The 21,614-nt window shown below is 44.8% G+C and overlaps 1 protein-coding gene across 1 annotated transcript in view; it reads right to left on the bottom strand.

Moving 5' to 3' along the window:
- The window catches only part of MAML2 (mastermind like transcriptional coactivator 2), a 221,177-nt gene that overhangs the window by 60,009 nt on the left and 139,554 nt on the right, over positions 1-21,614 (bottom strand). The window contains exon 2 of the mRNA XM_075050054.1: positions 10,775-12,232. Coding sequence (XP_074906155.1) covers positions 10,775-12,232 — 1,458 coding nt within the window. The remainder of the gene's footprint in view (positions 1-10,774; positions 12,233-21,614) is intronic.

The following is a 21,614-nucleotide window of genomic DNA, read 5'->3' as shown; positions in this document are numbered from 1 at the left end:
GAAACTACTGCACTGAACACCCTCCCTGCTGGGAAGTGGCAACACCAGACAAAAACAAAGGGAAAAAAGAAATATTTTGGAAAAAACCTCTCCCTGCCCCAAACCTGTTTCTTCCTGCTGGAAATTTTTGAAGTCCAGTTATTACTGTTTAGCCAGGTTTGTTCACAGGAAAAACAGAGGATGATGGAGCTGAAGAAAGGCTCAATTCTCAGCCTGTGAAATGCTCATAAGACCCACTTTAGAGTTTGTTCATCCCATGCGTAACAAGGCCCATGGACTCTGCTATAGGGAGAAAATGCTGGAGAGAGACAGGCAGGTTCATACTTGGCATGCTGCAGAAAGGGTTAAAAGTGGTCAGTTCGTCACTCTTCTGTGCAGTGCCTTGGAAGTTTTCACAACACCAGATGTGCGAAAAAAAAAAAGAAGAAAGAAAAGCGAACACTAGTAGACATCCTGGTGCCCTGGAAGCAGTTAAATTAACACCCAGCAGGGACAAATTTGCAGCTTTGGGAACAAGCTTAAAGTTAGTCTGTTTTCATTCCTGGAGTGAATTTGCAAGTGTATGACAGTGAAGTATAGCCTGGGAAGAGCAGGCAGCTTTGGATTAAGGATGGATAGCCAGAACTCACTCCTACCCTCCCTCCTCCCACTCTATTTTGCACTTAGGCTGTGAAGCTCCCAATACTTCTGCTAATCCCTATGTCTTCCCATGTCTTTTACCAGTTCCAGTAGGGAAAAAAAAAAGCCATTCTTTTCTTTTTTTTCCATTCTAGCTGAAACCAGACAAGACTGGAGTCACCCCAGCAAAGCCTGCTTTAGCTGGGACTGCAGTTTACAGTCATTTGGAGAAATCTAGTTCTGCAATGGATAAAGTTGGATGCTTTTCCAACCAGAACCAAAGCACTAAATCTTTTAGTCATTCATCACTCACTTGGAGCCAGGCTGTGGCCCAGCTTGCAACCACTGCAAATTATAGAAAGGATTGGAAAAAGAAAAGACTGTGAGAGTACATCTAACCCATCTTCACAGAATTACGGAAAGCCCTCAGAGTCTCTCTCCCTCTTACAGGTTACAGGACAAACTGGCTTCCACAGAAATACCATCCTTCTTCATTTTCACACCTTGGTCATTGCAAGTATTTTGGTATCAGTCAATTGTGGGGAACTTTTCATCCAAGGTGGACTACACAGCTTCTTATGAAGGCCTGAGAGGACCATTCAATTGCCATCATTCTTCCTCATGTGCATCTTTTGCAAGGCAGGAAGAAACTTCAAACCCTGGAACAGGCTTCCTAAAGAGGTGGCCGATGTCCCAAGCCTGTCAGTGTTTAAGGGGCATTTGGGCAATGCCTTTAATAATATGCTTTAACTTTTGGTCAGGCAGTTGGACTAGGTGATCGTTGTAGCTCCCTTCCAATTGAACTATTCTATTCTATTCTATTCTATTTTATACATGTTGGTTATTCAATGGCTACATTTGCAGGCAGGGATGGTAGAAGAGCTGCAGGGTCCCCTGAAGGCAGAAAACTAGAGAACAGGATGTATTAATTTTTTTCCAGTGGGACAAATATGCTGCTTATTCTGTCTCCCTCACTGATAGAGGCCGGCAGGATGAATAGCCAGCCTGAAATATGTAGTGTGTCCTTTCAGCTGGCAATTTGAAGGGCTCAGAGTGAGGCAGGTCTGGAAAGCTGCGTTTCCTGCCCTGTCCTGAAGACTTCCTGCAGATGCTTTGGCAACTACTGGACAACAAGCCCCTTATGCCCCTACGCTTATTCCTGGCATAGGATACAGAAACAGTTAGTTTTTAAGTGTTACCAGTCTTGCACTTCCCCTTTGCAAAGACCGTAGGTGCTTGTCCCCTGTGCATCAGTCACTCCTGTTCTGCCCCATTTCCTCCCACACTATTTCCCATCCTTGGATCCCCTGTCCTCCTCTGCCTGCGTGCAGGCTCACTCTCAGCCTCCTCCTCCTGAGCTCCCAATCCTTCTCCCTCATTCACCCTTGCCCAATCCCAATTTTCACTCTCTATTACCACCTTCCAGGCTTTTTCCTGCCCTCAGACCCTCACCCTTCCTGCACTTTACTCCTTCACCACCTCCTCTCCCAGTCTCTGTCCACCCCATCACATTTGTCCTACTCGGGATCTAGTTCCACCTAGCTGTTTCATTCCCTTGCACTAAACTTTCTGCTCCCTGACTCTCTCCTGCCCTCAGTTCCCGTCCCTCCACACCCGGGCTCCCTCCTGCAGTTGGTTGTCCACCTTCCACCCCCTCTCCAGCCACCCCCGTGGGTGAGGTTCCCCAGCACCAGCCACCTGAGTTGAGTTTAACAACTTGCTGCAGCTGGCAGGAGCGATCCCACCTCCGCTTCTTGCCTCCAGCTACGTGCTCCTGCCGCTTTCCTTGTGCCAATGTTGGCTTTGCCTGACCCCACAAGCTGGAGAAAGTCGCTGAAAGAGGAGGAAACCAACACAGAGAGAAAAAGGATAGTTTTCTGCCAGTTTTGTGAGAGCTCAGACAAGTGGCAGAGCTGGTGCCAGAGGAAGGAGTGGACACGGGGCTGGGGTGGGGGAGGACTCCTTGTCCCTTCCTGAAGCTCCTAGCCATCATCAGCTCTGCCACCCATTGAAACCTCTTCTAAGAGTGTTCAAAGCCCCTCGTCCTCCCCTTCCTTTGACATACTGGCACGCAATTCAATGCACCGTAGTTTCGGTCTGTGTGTGACTTGAACGCAGAGCGGCACAGCTGGGCTCACGGACGCGGAGAGTCTTCTGCGGCGAGGTTATGCCCTACGTGTGTGTCTGATTTAGGTACTCTGAGCTGCACCTTCCTCACTGGTTACACAGGAAGCTTAGGGGGTTAACTTTAAATACAGATAACTGGTATGATGGAGAGGGATAAATATCCCTCCTTTTACGTGATTTCTGCCTTTTCTACTGATTCACAATATGATGTGGAGCTCACATAAATCCTCACCTCTTCCTATGAAATTGGAGAATCATTCAACTCTCATGTTTCCACAGCTATGTCAAGGCTATGTATTACTATTAAAAGACTCTATGAAAGGCGCTTGGTCTTTCAGACGGACCAACTGCTTCAGGCACTCAGCCCCCCTCCAAATTCCAGCTGGGGCTTGACAAAACAGAGCTTCGTCAGAGGGGACAGGGAAGTGAGGAGCAGTTTTGAAGAGATGTCACAAACTCGGCATGGTTGGCCTGTTCAGTGCGGTGTGAGGCTGCCCTCAAGCCTCCACCCCTTCCCCACGCACAAGGTGGCAAGCAGAATCTCAGGCATAGCCAGGGCATGTGCACCCATGCACGGGTGTCTCAAAGGCCCATTGGAGAGTTGGCAAGCCACTGGATGCATCTCGATGGGCTGTTTACCATCAATCTATAGGTACAAAGGGAAAAAGAGGCATCAAACACTGTTGTAACTTCTCCAGAGGTCTCCTTTGGGGGACTGCACAGGCTCTGAAGGCTCAGAGCTGTCGATGCTGGGTCTATAGAGAACACTCTCAGACCAAGGGGCAAGAGGCAGTCAGGTCAAGATGAGCAGATGTGGGCTGATAGGTTCAGGCACTATTATGGGACACAAAGGTAGTGTCTCTGAGACTGACACTGGGTCTGGTTCAACTCCAGACTCTGCCAGAGGATTTCTCTGCGACGGTAAATGGGTCCTTATGCAGTAACTCTAGTGGATTGATTGCAACGTTTTTGAATGAGATTTTCCTTCTCTCTTTCCCCAAATATATAATAATATATAAAATATACAGTGACATTTCCTTCTTCTCAAGGTTTGGCTGGCTTGCTTATTTAGATTATAAATTCTTCAGGGCAAAAGTTGTCTCTTACACTGTGTGTGTACATTACCAGAAACAGGCATGCAGCAAATGAAGCAAGCAGATGGTTCTGGAACAGTTCTGTTGGAGCATCTGGCTGATTTTCTGGATCAGCATCACATACAAATGGTAAATTCACCCGCGAAAACTCACATTAAAGGAACGTTACTAGGCCTGTTGCTGTCTTAATGACAGTCATCTGTGGCCTGGAGCAGGTCTCCACCATAAAAACACCAGCAGTAAAAGTGGCTAAGTGGATGAATAAATATTTGCCATTAAAATATTCCTTCATTTTGGACCCCTAGAGAGACAAATTACTGGGACTTGCTCTTGAGGACTTTGGGGAATTAAAATAATAGGAAGACTCTAGGGAGAGAAATGGGAGCTGGGGCTTGTTAAAATTTTTTTGTTCCTTGACTTCTTGAGGTATTCATAAATTGCCTACAAACAAGCACAAACTTACAGGAAAGGGTTTTTCACCATGCCAGCTCCAAATGGCTGTGGAATTATATTGTTTTTCCAGGCTGCCTTTCCAAAATCCCTGCAGGAAGTTGACTCAGGGCTTGACTCTGGCCTCAGATGCACACACAGCAATAGCAGAAATCCTCACTCAACCAGGTAAGAAGGCCTTATGGATATCTCAGCTTTAGTGACAAGATCACAGGTCAAGACAGATTAACTTGCTTAGTAGCAGAGAACCAGTCCTGAAACATCCCTGGTCCCTTTCCTCCTGGTCAGCATTGCATATTCATAGTTCCTTATCCCAGTCTTGTCCTGTTACACCGTCTTTCCAGTTAATCTAATAAGCACAAACTCATGTCCTGTCTTTGGCGATGGCTCCCTACTTTACTCCACCACCCCAGGCCTGTAAACTGTAATCTCAGTCACCAGCACTGTGGATCTACTCACCTGCCCTTTCCTCCTTGCAGCCACCATCCTCTTCTCTTATGTACTCACCAGGCACCTTGGCTGTCCCTCTGCTTCCCTACCCTAGCCCATGTCTTCCAGGTGACAGTGGAGTAAAACCAGAGGACTGAAGCAGCTAGCACCCTTACTGTGCCTCCCGTCTCCAACAGCATTTTTTTTCCGCACGGCCAAGACAACTGGCTGGCTCATGAAGTGCCTCCTGGATCACTGCAGTCCTCAGATCAACATCTAGACATGCAGGTGAGTAGAAGCTGATATCCTTCAAATTCCTTCTGTAAGACTCATCTTTTCTTTGATTCTTACAGAAACCCGATCAACACTGTCCCTTTGAGACAGGTGCCATTTTTAATCCGAGTTTATACAGTTCTTCACAGAATGACATTTTGCCCTATCAGTGGACCTCCCAGGCCACTGGGCCACTTTCACAATGCTAACAAATAGTAAGTAAGACATCAAGTGTGCTGACATTAGCAAAGAACTCATCCAGGCAAGGGCAATGATGGTTTTTATTGGTATCTTCAGGGAAGTACCTTCAAAAAGCAGTCTAAATGAGACAACAGGGGCTATCTCAGCCACCTCCCAAATACCCAGACCCAGAAACATTTGACCTAGGTGGCTAATATTCCACTATTCTACCAGTGTAAATACTTTATGTAAAGAGTTCGAGAAACCTTATGGAATGGGCGATGTCTCTGAGCGTTTGAATTACAATTTCCTCAGGGACTGACCATCCACAGTGTGATTCTCTCTATATATCATTCAGCAAACTGAGCATGAATGATATAAAGCACTACCAAGACAACTGTCCACCACGACAGTACAGGAACTTGTGACATTTTCTCTCTGGTTTCATATTCATGAATCAGCTATGACCCTGCAATCGATGGTGGTTATTGGGACATACTCAAGTTTTTATCCAGAATAGTTAATTCAGAAACCCTTGCATGAAGGAATGCGACCAAAATGGAGCTATCAAGAAAAGCTGTCATCCAAATATTATTTTTATAGCGAGCATTGAAAGAAAGGTCACATTGTTATTTTCTTACACTATGGAACAGTTTCTATTATTGCAGATTCCAAAAGCCTGGAATCGTTGTTATTTATGATCTAAGTCAAATTTAAGTCCTGGTTTGTACCAATTACCACAAGCCACTCTAGGTTTTCTCTCTTCATTTCACAAATATTTGCAAAATAATTCCTTCACACTTGAAAACAGAGAGGTTGCCTCACCAAAATGTGCTCTTCTTTTCTTCTTTAGTGGTAAACACAAAGGTCTAGGAAAATATTGTTTTGATATGAATCATCCTAAGAAGCCACATTTTCTTTGAGAAATGTCGGAGGCTAAATTAGACGTGTAAGTTATCGCTCAGCAGTGAATGATAACAAGAGAGTTTTTATATCTGCACTTTCAAAAAAGCCATTCGATCTTTTGCTCCTGGTGCTTCTTCCTCACACAGCACTCTAACAATCTGACAGTTTAACATACACTTCTTATTAAATCCATATGGTGCCCATGTTTAAAAAAAAAAAGGTAGAAGGCTGTATCCTGCTGCTTACTATACTGCTGTAAGTCCAATTACGGTCTCTTGAAAATAAATGAGATTACCCTGGGTTTACACTGGAGGAAATGAGGAGAATCTGTCTCAGCATCTCTGCAGAGCTGCCAGGTTAGTTGAAATACCATCTCTGTCCCTTGGAGATATTTAAGAGCGATGCACATACATCAGTTAAGCACTGATTTTCTGGGCATTTGAAGGGCTGGTGTAACAGAAGGGGGGGTCACCTCAGCACCTGGAGCTCCTCGCTGGTGGCACATCCCTTGGTGCAGTGCCGCACGGCGGCCTTTCTCCAGCCAAATGCAGCCACGCTGTGTCCCTGGGTCATGGAGCACCTGAAGGGCCATTGGCTCCAAAATACAAAGCCTTCCGGTGGGAGAGCATGAGGCAAGAGACACGTATGGGGCACTCATGCTTGGAGCAGGTACCAGAGAAGGGACTGCTCGATATTCAGTAGGAAGGGAGGCTGGGTGGATGTAAAAGGAGCCTGTTAAGACGTGGTGAGGGAAATTATCTAAGGCATACCCCAGTTAGGGCAAGTAAGGGCAAAAAGAGCCCCAAACTGCAACTAATCACACCACATTCCTGAGTTCTTAGGGGAAAAAAAAAAAGAGAAAAGAAAGAAAGAAGAAGATGATCCCATCCTCAAAGCGATTATAAAGAATCAAGGACTAACAAGGCCCTGAGCTCTGTACAAGGAAACACTGTCATGGGTTGTAGCTACATAGACAACACAGATGCTTCCAGAGCCTGGTTGTTCATGTAAAGTGGGGGCTGAAGCTCTCACGATCCCTTCTGTTACCCTTGCCCCCAAAGCCAAGGCTAAACAGGGCCCATGCCCACATGTAGCAGATAGAGTGGCCTTGCTGCATTAGAGTTCCCGTTCTCATGAGCTCAGACTTCTTTTCTCCCCTCCCTTGAGTCAATGAAGTTGAATAAAAAAAAATTGGAGAAGAAGTCAGCTTGAAAGCTTTGAGTTTAATTTGGCTTTAGGTCAAAAGCAGAAGGGGGTGAATAGTATTTTATTTAGTAGATACAGGCTTTTTCTTTCTTTTAATTGTTTTTTTGACTTCTTCACAGAAGACTAATGGATCTTATTGAACAAGTCTTATGGCTAATCAAAAACTTTGAAAATATGTGTGGAATTTCTTAGACATTAAAAACATCAAGTTTTTTGTTCAAAAACCTTAAGTCTTACTTCAGAAGCATCTTTCACTGACTGGACTACATTTCTTTTCTACAAGGGGAAAGTTAGACTTCAAACTTCTACCCAGGCCCAGTTACAGATTTTCCCCACATCAGCCCAGGTTCTGTATAAGTATTGCAAACTTGATTAAACTTGTGCAGAATTTGGAGCTTCTCATTATGCCCTAAACAAAGAGATTGTTGAACTTCTAAGAGTTTTTTCCTGACGGTGCATATGTTGCATCCTGATAGACTATGGAAAGGTGAATCTTTCCCACAACAATGGAGAATCAAACAGAGAAGAAAACAAACCCTTCATTCAGATCAACCTTCAGGGAAACTGAGATGATTTCCATCATTTTTATGACTTTTCCCTAGAGGCAAAAGACATCTAATTAGCAAATCCCACTACAAGTTTGCTCCGATTTGACAGAAAGTGAATGTGACAAGCAGAGAAATTATAAGCCTTACATTTCCAGTTAGCCAGCTTGGGCTGATAAAGCTAAGTTCAAATGGGTTTTGGGGATCTTAAAGCTTGGGGAGTAAAAATCCAGAGGGTGAGCTGGTTCAGCTAAAAATGTGAATTTATAGTGTTCCAGTCAGTGTTACCTGATGGCAATGTCACAGCAGCCCTTTATGAATGTGCACTCACATTTCCAGCTACAAAGCATTCCAGCCAGTTCTGAGATGGTCCTTACAGTCCACATCTGAGGAGGAGTTGAATGATACCAAACAGAATCAAACCTTGATTTCTCATGAAGAAATAGGGCATGAGTAAAATAAATATTAATTGTGAATTGAATTAGTCAATGCTGGTAATTAATCATGCATTACTGTTAATGATATGTAGGAATCCTCAGAGGTGGGAGATGATCCTCCAGGAAAGAAGACTGCGTAGCCTAAATGAGGTGATGTCCCCATTGCTAAAATCAGCAAGAGTTGACCCACGAGGTTGCTTTGTTGTCTTTATTGGAAGATAATACTAGTGGTGTCTCCTCCCACTCTGATTTAATATTCAGACTGGACTTATGGGGCAAGCAGGCCCTGACCAAGGGGTTGGTGGGCTCTTGCAGCTGTGCAGGCAGACACTAAAGGAGTCCACAGAACTCATAAATACTGCCAGGTGAACAGTTATGTTTGAACCTTTCCAAAACTCTGCAATTTATGGACCAATTGTATTTCTAAGTATTGTTCCAGCAGCTACAGAATACTCTACTGAGAGAGACCTACCCGATTTTCTGAACTTCAGCAGAACTTTGGAACAACTGCTAAGGATCTCTAAAAAAAATCCAGTTATCTCTCAAAGCACAGAAAAAACAGCTTTCTTGCTGCAAAAGCCTTGTAATCTGTGTCTACAAAGCTTCTAAGCTTCTCAGCTGTGCTGTGGGTCAGGTAGCCATGTCCTCCAGACATAACTGTGGAGAGTGGTCAGATGACAAGAAACTTCAGAAAGCTACTTGCAGAAGTCTGTGATGCTAGGCAAAACTCCTTCCTTGGTGTAATATCTAGAGTTTGGCACTCAGCAAAGTTCGTTTAGGGCAAGTTTCCTAAGACAAAAGATCTTGTGGCCGCACAGGTGAGAGATCCCACCACACTCATGATAAATCTTGCAAGTACTACTACAGCCAAGTTGCCAAGTACCATCTCGTTGGCTTGCCTCCCTGAGCAGCAGCCCAAAAGGACACCGAGCAAGGAGCTAACATTGCCTCAAGCAGAGTTGCTCTCAGTGTTTTCATCCCTTTCCAGAATGTGACCTTGCATATGTTTTTTCAGAAAAATAGTAGCGTTTACAAAAGTCCTGCCTGTCTCCCCTGTGCTGACAGATTGCTGGAAGCTTCATCATGGCTGGATGAAGGAACTGTTAAAATTCATCTGCCTGCCAGTCTATTAAGAGAATGGGGAAATGCGCCTAAGAAGAGAGCACACAGTGGCCTGACAAGGAGAGGAACAGCCAGCAGAGACCTCCCATAAAACAGCAAACCTGTGCCAACACTCGTTCTCCAGCATCTTCCAACGAAGCAACGTCTCCCCACCCAAAGCTGCCCATAGGTTTCACCTAATACCTCTTGCTAAGGGATTTTCTGTTGGAGAAAGTCATGGTTAGTTGGTCAGGGAATTTAAAAGAGTTAAAAGGAGAAAGGTGTCCATGCATACAACTATATTTACTTTTTTTCAAAACATCAGACTGTTCACCCAAACAGTTTGGCGAAGAAACTCCAGTTCTGAATGATTCATTCACAATGCTGCTGCTCTGGGACTTTATGGAAGATTTAGGCTTTCACTTTTCAGTAGTTTCTTATAGCTATTTTTCACATCCACAAATGATCTTCACACCTATATTGCCATTCCATACCTTCCAATGTGTTGAGCCCAACTCCCACCAAAACTACTCAGAGTGGCTTAGATGTCCCAAGGTGAAATATGTTTTACTTGTTTTGCTCCTGGTTTCTAGGGTACAGTGAGGTTACATAGTCAAACTTCAATTGGCAGGTCTGAAATTTGGGATCCTGGTGTACAGTGACTTGACATAGCATAACTGAGCTATAACAACTGATTTTGTCAGAGCACTGTTTCATGATAACACAGTGGAAGCTGGCCATGTGGTTTATAATTGTAGATTTATCTGTGGCAACCTTCACCTTCATATCTAAGCATGTATTTTATCCGCAGAATATTCCCAGAAGTGTGCTGGGTGTTTATAAAGCTCACAGATAAGTCTTAGATTTTCTTTGCCAAACAGGTAACAAATGTGCAAACAGTATTTTTGTCATGTCAGTCAAAAGATATCTAAAACCAGAATTTCCTAATCCTGCCTCCCCAAGGAAAATGATGGCATAAAAGTTAACGTTGTAAAATACATTATCTGAGATAACATAGGAATTCATTAAAATTTTGCCATTCAAAAGGGCCTAAATTTTTGTAAGCTAGAAAACTTAGATAGGGGTCCAAAATAAGCTTGCATCTGCCCTACTATTTCAAATTTCTGACAACTATCTACATAATATATAGCAGTGACATATTCACTCTATTGAGTTAAGAAAAAAGTGTTACAAACATGTTTTTCTTGAAATTCTTATAAATGTGCATCCATGATATACCTGAATAGGCACTAAACGTGCCATCACCAGCTCTGTGGAAGTATGTGCTGAGATGGTCATTATCTGCCACCAGTACACATCTCTTGGAGGAATGAGGCCAGACTGGAAAAGCCTTTTTACTAATCAGACCAGAATGATTCTGTAACAAATAAGGAGGAATTTGCCTTACCTGTCTATGCTGCTGAGAGACTGGATACTGCAAACCTGAGATTTGCTGGCTTTGCTGCATTTTCTGAAGCATCATTTTTTGCTGCATTGCTAGGGGTACATTAGGTGGCCTTTGAAGAGAATGGTTTGGGAGAGGTTGAGCAGGTTGCGGCTGCGGCTGTTGTTGCTGCTGTGGCTGTGGCTGTTGCACGGGGGCTGAACCCTGTGCCTGCTGCGTGTAGTGCAGAAGGGCAGGCTTGTTTTGGGAGCCCAAAACTGAAGGCATCTGCTGGTTTGTTTGCTCTGAGTTAAAGTGAAACAAAGGCTTCGTGTTGCCATGATGCTGCTCTAGTGGTGGCTGAGCGCTGCTGATAAAGTTTCTGTTGAGGTCCTGAGGCTTCTGTTGCATGATTATGTCCATGGGATTGCTCTGGGGAGTGGTTGGTTTATAAACGTAGTTGTTCATCCCTTTCGACTGGTTTCCATTCACTGGTACCCCAAGCATTGCTGAGCTTTGTGGGCTGAACTGCTGCTGGCGAAAAGAAGGGCTGGGGATTTTCTCTTGCACGAAGGGTCCAGGGGAAGGTCCTGATGGAGACAGATTGGACCAGTTGGCTGTCTGGTTCTGCTGCTGCTGTTGCTGCTGAATCAAGGCATGCTGCTGCCGGTTGGCTGCGATCTGTTTGAGCTGCTGTGCATGAGACACCTCCTGCCAGTTAGGTAATGGCCGACTGGATGCAGAAGAAACCTGTGATACCTGTGTTTGACTCTGAGGCACCGAAGGAATGGGTGAAGAGGTGGACATGGCAGTGGTGGCCATAGTGAAGGCTGGACCTGTAGAAGAAGGCCTCATCTGCGGGGAGCCCACAGGAGCTTGATTCATGCCTGGTGCATATTCACTTTTTATCACCATCTTATCCATCTGCAGAGATCTCACAGGTCCCCTCTGGCTCTGCTGCCCAAGGTCAATGTTGAATGGCTCGTCTTGTTTTATCGTGGCATTTATCATATTCTCTAGCTCAAGATCACTCATTGGCGGCACTGATATGTTAGTCAGTTCATTAAATAGTTCCTGAAGCTCCAGATCCATCATTTGTTCCCACGAGTCTTCCCCATATCTGTTAGGGAACATGTTCTCATGGGACATCTGGCCATCTAAGTGTTTGCTGCAGGACATCGTTTCTCCTGGTTCTTTCTTTACCTCTTTCAAAGTCATGTTAAACATGCCATTCCCACTAGCATGTGTATTGTTTGCTAGGTTGCTGGCCTTTCTTTGTGGTCCTTGCCCCACAGACATAGTTCCTGACATTGACTGGCTTTGGCAATTGTTAACATGTTGTCCACCTTGTCCCACTGAGATATTATCACCCACTCTTATCCTCTTAATGTCAAGGAAAGAGCTCTCTGAAACACCATTAGGCCTCTTGTTGTTGACAGGCGACAGATTTACCACCAACTTTCTCTTCAAGGAGCCTTGGAGCTGAAAGAAGCAGAGACAAAAAAAAAATATTACCATTAGATGACACTGAAGAAACAATCTGTAGTCTGCTTGCTAGAAGGATCTTGAAAGGCAACAGGCAAGTAAGCATTGCTTAGTACAGAAAGCTACTCTATGCTTTCTCAGTCAATGAAAATATGCAGAACTGTAGGAAAATATGTTGTAAGTGAGGCATCTCCCTGCCACCACCCCTGTCCTTGTAGCCACCAGCATTTTTCAAGCACTGCTGCCTCCTGTTGATCACAGACCTTTCCCCCACGGGTGTGAGTGGAGGGATGTGGCCAGACCTGTAGCTGGCAAAGCCTAGGGCGTATCTGCCCCAGATTTGCTCCCATCTAACTGTGCCAGACAGACTGAAAGTATTTTTAGATAGCAGAGACTAATGCAGTCATGAAATCTGCCCTTGTGCCTATCCAGGGCTGCAGGATTTTACTCTCATGATTTTGGTATGTGATCCAAAGACCATTTTTGACTGCTGTAGAGTCCAAAGGTCCTAGGAGACATTTTAAAGGCACACGCAAGATCCAGGCATCCCAATCTCACATAGGTTTATACGGGCCAGAGATGTGTATGATAAAGATGTTAGATGTTAACTTGTTCAAAACTGAAAATGAAGCCACTGGAGCCACGTCAGGTTATGTCAGCCAAGGGTTTGGCCCATGATGTACTGCTGGATTATTTTCCAGAGATGTCTATTAATACATTAAGCCCTAATTGTTTATGTCCTGAAACATCTGCCATAAAACACACAGTCCACGCAACACTGCTCTGAGAACTGTAAGTCTATTTCCTTTTCCTTGAATACTTACAGCGATACTTTCATCTGCTCACAAGCCCTGTGGGCCCACCGAAGGAAAAGACGTTCACGGCTCTGTCCACCTGATCTACACTCATCTGCCATGGTTGTACACACAAATTCCCACCCCGCGCACACAAAACAAAGATGTAGTCCCACAAGCTGAAAAGTTTGGGCTTGGTGCATATGCCCTCAAGTAAGGTGCAGATACCCTCAAGTAGAGTTAATCTGAAGACGATTCATAAAAGAACAGATCACTTTTAAACAAGTGCAGCTGTCATATCTTTAGCTCTGTACATTAAAGGTGCACACACCAAGCAGCGAACACACACTCATGCGGTCCTCGCTCAGTCGACACACAACGCTGTCGCCGTTTCAGCTGTGAGCAATGTCAGGAAACCCCGCAGGGAAACATGGCTCATCTTCTGCCTTTCCGTGCCTGAGCAGAAGTGCACCGGCCTCGGAGGCAACAGGACAATCTTATCTGACAAATACCTGTGTGTGCCAGTGAGAAAACGGTGCCTGTACAAACTGTGATACCTTGGGAGGCTGTGATGGGCAGAGGGAACACTGAGAACTCTGATTTTCCAGTTAGGTGAGGAAGGATGATTCATGAAATCTTCCAATCACATTATTTGTATCATGCTGTTTCATGTACAGAAGTCCGTGGGCACACAATACTCTGTTGTGGCCCCCATCCCCCTCAACTCCAGGCTTATCTATAGGTAAGAGCTCTTCCCAGATATCTCCAGGCGTGAACACTTTTATCCTGGTGTGAATACCAGCGAGTTGCTTGGGAAGAGCTCAAGTAACAAATACATATTTCCTCCGTACCCACCTATCCTTCCATTGCATCAGCAGGTCACTAAGTTTAGCCCTCAAAAATAAAGCTTGTAACTTCTCTCTCTGACACCGAAAATCTCATCTCATCTCTCAAGTTAAGTTTCCAGCATAGCTTTTGAATCACAGATTCATGTTTTCACTTCATAATGACAGACATGTTGGTGCCTAGTTGTACAAGTCCACAGACCTTGTGCCTTCAAGAGTAACTAATTGTCATTAGGTGTCCCCAGGCGGGGAGTTTTGGGTGGTCACTTGCAAAGTGCACAGACTGTCTTTGGTTAGTGTGTTCCTTCTAACACATGAGTCACTGTACTTTCCTTTGCAAAAAAAAAAAAGGTAAGCTGCACTTCCTTTTCCCATCAGTTTTGCTGTCAGTGTGTTTATTAGAAATCATTCTTGTGCCCCCAAACTCATCTTCCCAGGAAATGGGGAAGTCCCCATGTTATCAGAATACATGACTTGGCAGCACGTCTTTCTTTCAGATGTTCTGCTGACAGAAAGGCTGAACAGATAATGAAAAATATATCCTCTGCATATGTATATGCTTTATGCAGTTAATATGCCTTTCTGAGTTAATTTTGCTTTTGCTTGACATTTTGAATCAGAGGGAGCTGTTTAAAATGTCTTCACATTTTCAGAGCACCTGCACCAGGCTTTCTGATACAATTAAAAACGCAGGTGTTGCACCGTGCTGTACGTAGCAGCTGCTTTTCTTCTGCATTTGAGCTAGCTGCTAGCAGACAGGGGTGAGCTGTGAAGTGGTTCTCCTGGTGACACGCACAAGTCAGCAGCAGAGCCAGGGAGAGCACCACGACCTCCAGACACATCCCTTAACCAAGCGCTCCCTCCCTCGACATGAGCTGGAGGACTCCTGGCTTCATGACACCTGCTCTGCTAAAGTGCCCACCAAAGAAGGCACCATGCATTTCTAAAGAAGAAGTAACAACTGCTGGCTTATCACATCTCCCCCAAACCTTGCAAACATTGCCCTCCGAATGCTGACAACACCTTGGTCAATAGATGTCCCCACCTTAAAGCAGTAATGAGAGCCAGCGAGGCTGCAAAGGTGCAGGGGACTCTCGGGGGACTTCACTGAGGCTGGTGAAAAGTCCTGCTTTCCTCAACCCCACGAGTTTGGGATGTGGAGGGCGAGAGCACGGGAAGGATGCGGCAGCCCACAGGGGTGAAGCCCCCTCTCCCTCCTCGCACTGAGCTGTTACCAATTAGGTGTCCGGGTGGTTTGTGGGGGACCGGTCTGTGTTTGTTCGGTGAGAGGAGCAGTGTCCACCACCAGCCTCTCTGTCTTGCTATTCCACCTGACCGCTGCCTTCTCGGGGCACTGCTGCCCCAGCACTATGCCTGGGTTTTTTTCAGAAGGGAACGGAGCAGAGTTCGATTACTCAAATCTTTGCAGTTTTCTAGCAATTCCATTTTTCAACTACTGATTGAAAGCCAGTACTCGAGCTCTTTTTCCCCAAGCAAAGCACAGACTCTCCAGGGGGTAAAAAAAGAGCTTGCCAGATTTCAAGCTCCATCTCTTCCAATTTGCAAGCCAGGATTGATTTGGGTCAGTAAACGTAAAGCAAAAGTTCCTATAACACACAGGCACATTCCTCAGATCAAACAGGCTCACGATTACACATCTCAAACTGCTTGAAGTGTGTAATACTGAAAGGCTCCGTGATGGGAAATGAGTGACACGACAGTAAGCAGGAGAGGAGGAAGCCCTCCATGCACCGCTCCATCCCACAGATAGGTGGGCAGCCCTGCACCAACCACCAAAGAGTACATGCAGTTCCTGGCAGCCCGTGTTATTGTAAGACCTTTTGCTGAGCAGGCTCTGGTGAGTCAGCATGAGTTCACGCACTTACAGCGAGGGAGTGCTGGATGCACTGATTTTCTGAAGTTAAAACTGCACGGGCTAAGCCTCTGGAGATCACGTTCACAAGATAGCGCAGTGCTGTTACTGGCCGAGCTGATCAGGGACGTTAACAGCAGAGGGCAAAACTCTAGAGATGACTTGGTCTAAACGACCCAGTGTGACCACGTCCTGTGCAGAGGGACAATTAATTTCTATTGAAAACTTATTCTGAGTTGTAAAAGGGATTTAAGAGAGGCAGCTTCTTCTCTAATTCTCCCTGACACCAGGCCAAATCAGCAGGAGTTCCATCAAGTTAATAATTAGGGCTCATCAAAATCTGGTATCAAATCATTTCTCTTTTGGGAAAAAAAAAAAAAAAAAAAAAAGGCTTTTTCTTCACCTTTCTTTTGGTTGAAATTTTTTACTAAATGTAAAACTAGAGGACTTTCATGAAAATGGATTATTTTTTCTGGCTCAAAAGTTTTTTCAGAAAATGGAAACAAAAACTTACTTGGTGCAAAAGTACAATTTGTCAATAAGAAATTTAAGAGATTGTTTTCTCCAAAATATCCATATTTAACAATATTTTTATCACATCTTTGATCCATTTCTGACATTACCCATGTGCATTCACCTTGTATTCCTTTCCAAAGGGACTGTCCAATATGGACAAGAAAAGAATTTGTCTGTGGCAGCAGGAAATTATAAGGACTATCTGGTTTCACTTTCATTGAAAGTCTTATTCTTTGTGCACTCCATGCAGCTTCTTCAGTTGGACTTCCTCTAGAATTTACTTTTTATTTCATTTAACAATGTGTAGGAGCACAGCGCTTGACACAAGTCCTAGGTTAACCATCCAGCAGTCTTGAGTTTCACAGCTCTCAGGACAGGTAAAACAGCCCGTTGCTCTGACTTGCCCAAGTATCTCCATAGTGCCTGCAGATCTCCCAAAAAATTCATTTCCCAGTGCAACCCATCCCTGGCCTGGTACAGAAATGTTAGTAACATATCTGACTGTCATCTCAAAATGTTTATAGCTAGACATTTAAGACTGGACCAAGCCACCAAAATGCTCCAAGCAAACTACAGAGAAAATATCAGAGTGTGATAGTTTTAAGTCTCTACTAAACCTTGTTAGCTGAAGATGTAAAAGGAAGTATCTCCTGCCATCTCTGTTCTCCCATCTCTCACATTTTCCTACTAAGGTCTGCAGCTTTTTTAGCTTGTGTGGTGGAACAACAGGGACAAAACTCGTAACGTGCTGCTAACTTAAACCCCAAGCGATTATCACACTTTGTTTGTGAAGCAGGCAGCACGGCAGTGTTGGTGATTCATGTGGAGTAATACTTCTGATGTTAAAAAAGCAGCTTTGGATTTTATGCTTTTAATATAGAAGCAGCAGACAAATCCACTTTAAAAGGTCCCTTTTGGAACCCCTAGACTGTCTCACAATATGTGCTGACTGTATCTATGACTGCGCTGTAAACAGAATCCTTCATGTATCTGGAGAGGGGAAGGGTTAAAGGAATTACATGAAAAATACAGAAAATATTCAAACAATGAAAGTGGCCAAAAAAAAAAAAAAAAAAAAAAGAGAGTTCATTCCAAAGGAGGAAAACATGCTGAATGCTACTTCTTATTTATGCTGTGAAAGCACCTTTGCATCCCAGGGCTGGACCCAGCGAGCCAGCCCTGGGACTTGGGGCCTGATCCTGAATGACAGCAGCTCTCATTTTCTAAAGGGTGGATCGCAGCGTTTGCTGCCAGCCTGCTGCAGTGCCACCTCCTGCAGCGTCCAGAGCGGAGCTGAGCTGGGGACCCTCTCTCCAGGCAGGGACTGGGGTGCACCAGTGCGGAGCCTCCCTGCTGCAAGCATCTCCCCAGCGTGCAGGAGGACCGGGAGCCCCTCTCCTCGTTTTCTTACCCCTTCGGCCAGACACGATGGCCACGGTGACTCACACCACAGCCAGCTGCAGAGCACTGATGCACCCCCGGGGCTGGCACAAGGATGAGGGGGGGCACTGCCCTGAGCTGCCCCCTCCGGGGCCACCACAGCTCCTAACGCCATGATCACACATTGCACCCTCAGGGCCCGTTCCTGACTACAGACGCACTTTTTAGGCACAGGCAAAAGGACTCCCATTACCGCTTTTTCTACATATCTCCTGAAATCTGGTGGCTCTGGCTGTTCCCACTCTTCCCCACACCCAGGGTTCACCCTGGTTCACCCTGACGTCTCTGCTGAAGATCTCAATAGCATGGTCCTCTCCTGAGCACCTCTCCCCAGGCTCTCTGCTCTGCACTTTCTCTGCACAGCAACAGGACGTTTATTTTTAATCTTCTGTCTTCATTTGCAACTTCTACCTGACATGGATGAGAATGCAAGCGTGACAGTTGTCTTCAGAGAGATTTTAGCACTCCAGGTTCAGAAAGTCCAATCTGCTGGATGATGCCGATCTTGGAAACAACATTAATTTTTCATGCGGGACTGAGTGACAGAGCGGAGGCCCTGGGCACGCCGCACAACGGGGAGCAGCGCAGAGAGCTGGTGTGTCCTCACAGCACCGCACAGCACCCTGGCTGGGTCAGGGCAGTCCTACCGTGGTTGCAAAGAGCTGCGCAAGAGTGGCAGATGCTGTTTCCCACTCCAGCCCGGTTTGCACAGGCTCAGCTCCAGGCGCCTCCTCCCGCCTGCTCGGCGTCCACAGAAAGGGGACCAAGCTCTCCCTCTGAGCAGTGAGGAGGAGGAGGAGGTGCATGTGCCTTCGGCCCAACGCTGTGGGTGAGCGTGGCAGCTCGAGGCAGCACACCTCCACCCCGCCTCGCTCCTCTCCCATTTGGCTAACCAGCTCCTGAGACCACTCCGATCACAAGGAGCAAGGGTTGCTGCCATAAGGTTTTTGCTCTACACATCCCAAACCTTCTCATCTCCCACCCCTGCCTTTCTGATCATAAGCTCTTTGGGAAGATGCTCGGTGTCTATACAGGGCCTCTTGCACCGTGTCCTAGCTCTGGTTGATCCTTAGGCATAAACACCGCTGACAATAATAATGCTGATTGAGAGGCAACACAAGTTTTTCTCCCTGTTTACTGTAATAAGTGCCACTAAAAGTGAATTTATAGTAACAAATAAGGATGTTCCTGAGCTGACAAGTATCCACTTAATTCTCATTAGCTGGGAACAAGGCTGGAATAGTAATCAGTATGTTAGAAATCCCACAATTTACCTGGGCTTATGGAAAAATTGCATACCTTGCCAACTGAACATACCAACCTAAAAATGCATCCATATTATGCACAGTGTACTGCCTAGAAATATAACGTCAGGGCTTTGGTCCAAGTTGCTGAAGCACAATAATTATATTTTTTATGCATATTTTACATCTGATGGATTATAAAATATCATGTCTAGCCACAGTCTTTTAGAAGAATAGGAACACAGAGAAACAATAGCACTTTAACTAGGTCAAGATTGCTAATCAGAATGTAGCAGTCACTACTGTGTGCAAAACAAATAGGCATGAAAGATCTGTATTTCTTATCCTGCAAGCTGTGTATTTGTCTTCTGGAGAAGTCTTTTCTATTCTTCTTTTTTCTTTTTGTTTTTAAGATCCTTTTCAACCATGAATAAATTAACAATCACTTTATGCAAAATCTACAGAAATTTATGTCAACGTTTATTACCATGAAATGTGGAACAAAGCATAATGCAACCTGAGCTTTGGGAAATGCGACTGCTTAGCTGGTCCTATCCTGATGAGAAGGAAATATCAAATGCATTATAAATGTTGACAAGATGATTGGGCATGTAAAAGAGGTCATCCAACACCACCCTCCACATTGTTTACCAGTTTCGTAAGTCAGCTTAAAGTATTAAAAACACATACTGTCTTGCACAGGAAGCTCCTAATCTTTAAAAACGTGGCTGATGTTATTTGATTTGCCTTTTAGAGATCAATAGCATAGCAGATTTTACCTAAGGAAAGCCCGCCGAGAGCAGTCTGGTCCTGGTTTTCTGCCCAGCATCGCTTCCAAACTGGCTGCGCGAAGGGTGTGTAGCTTCATTAAAGCACATATCCATGCCCACACATGGGCTTTTATTACTTGTCTAAGCACCTATCATCTCCTCTGCAGCACTCTGTATCAAAAGTTCAATCAATGGAGGAAGACAGAAGCCATCCATCCAGCCTTGGAAAATAAGGAAATATTCAGGCTGTTTCTCCCTTCCCGCAAATCAACGTGTCGCACAGGACACTCACGCCAACTGTTTGGCCTTGAGGTCTTCTGCAGAGTAAGTTACAGTTCACAGGAGATACAGTCATCACTTGTCAATTGGAAAAAAAAGATCCCTTCAGTATATTACCCAGTCATGCTTCCAGGACCAGACTCTATCAGCCAGGACAAGGAGGGCCTGCTTCAATCAGAACTGCCTTCCATCACTGCATCAACTAAGACTCTTAATGAGCAACTGGAAAAATGGCTTCTTGTTAGGAGGAAGGAATCCTGATACTCTGCCAAAAACTTCAATGGAGAAGTGATATTTAGGATCAAATCCAGGCCTGTGGTAAGAGAACGTCTCTAACAAGGTTGCTGCACTTGCTTGATGGCTGGGTTTGACCTGTATTAGCATCTTCCTCCTGCCTCTCCCCATCATGCACATTCACCCCATTAAGAAGGACATAAAGTAAAAGCAGTACACTTAATAGCCATTTCCAAAACCTTCAGCTTAAACATGGAGGGTCAGGACAGGCCAAGTGCACCCCACCAATAGTTTGACCTATATGAGCAGAACAGGCAAAAATTTAGAGGGTTTTGGAGACAAGTAACAGCAATGATTTAAGAGCTTTGAAGATACTCCTATGAAGAGAACGGACAATAGAAGGGACAAACAAAACAGAAAATTATGAAAGTTTCTATAATAAGACTCTAACATTAACTGCAGATCAAGAAGGCATTTAGCAAACTTGAACAGCAGTAAATTCAACCCCAATGAAATGATAAACTTTGTCTTCCAATGTGGATAGAGTCTAAGGAACTACATGACAGATCCAGAGCTCAGCAAGATCTAAAGAGGGACTGAGCACTTGTTTGGAAATGGGAAGATCCTGACTTACGAAAGGTGATGATAAAATATTTAGAAGGGGATGTGAAATACTAAACACCAAGGTTCAAACCAGTCTATGGTTCATGGGGACCGGCTACGGTTGTCAGTGGGCAGGGGAGAAAGAGGTAAGGGGGACAAATGGTGGTTTTTGCAGGCCTATCAAGGTGATTGTGTATCTTCCCCTGATATATTTCTCATTGCTATCGATGAGATGCTCCAAGGGTTTAGAAAGAACACGTCTGGCCATGTTTCACAACTCCTGTATTTCCAACACTTTAGAAGTCTGGAAGAAAACTCTAAAAATGGGAGTCATTTGGCAGGTATCTAAATGTTTACTACTAATTGTACCCCTGAGTTTCAGTTTTAGCCTGAACACACAGACAGAATGACAGAACAAGAATGAATAGTAAAAATCGGTCTGAGACAATGAGAGGTCATTAGCAGGTTACAGGAGTTCTGAATGCCTTGTTGTCTTGGAATACCACATGTTGCCATTCAGGTGATTTTTCATTATTTGGTCTTTCTTTGAGTACCATCTTGATGATATTTTATGAAAAGGTTGAAAGAATCCAAACCCAAGAATATGGCCAGAAAGGGTGAATGGAAAGGTTTGGAAACAAGCCAACACCCAGGAAGGAACGCTCCAGGAGCTGGAGAAGGCCAGTGCGGATAGAGGGGACCGGGAGCAGCCTGGGGTAAGAAAAAGGCACTTACAAGCTAAAAAAACCCCCAAAATTCAGGTAGTGAAAAGCTTATGAGA

The sequence above is a fragment of the Buteo buteo genome, chromosome 18 (genome assembly GCF_964188355.1).
Source record: "Buteo buteo chromosome 18, bButBut1.hap1.1, whole genome shotgun sequence".
Classification (NCBI taxonomy): domain Eukaryota; kingdom Metazoa; phylum Chordata; class Aves; order Accipitriformes; family Accipitridae; genus Buteo; species Buteo buteo.
Note: the sequence above shows the minus strand (reverse complement) of the source record. Positions and strands in the feature narration are given on the sequence as shown.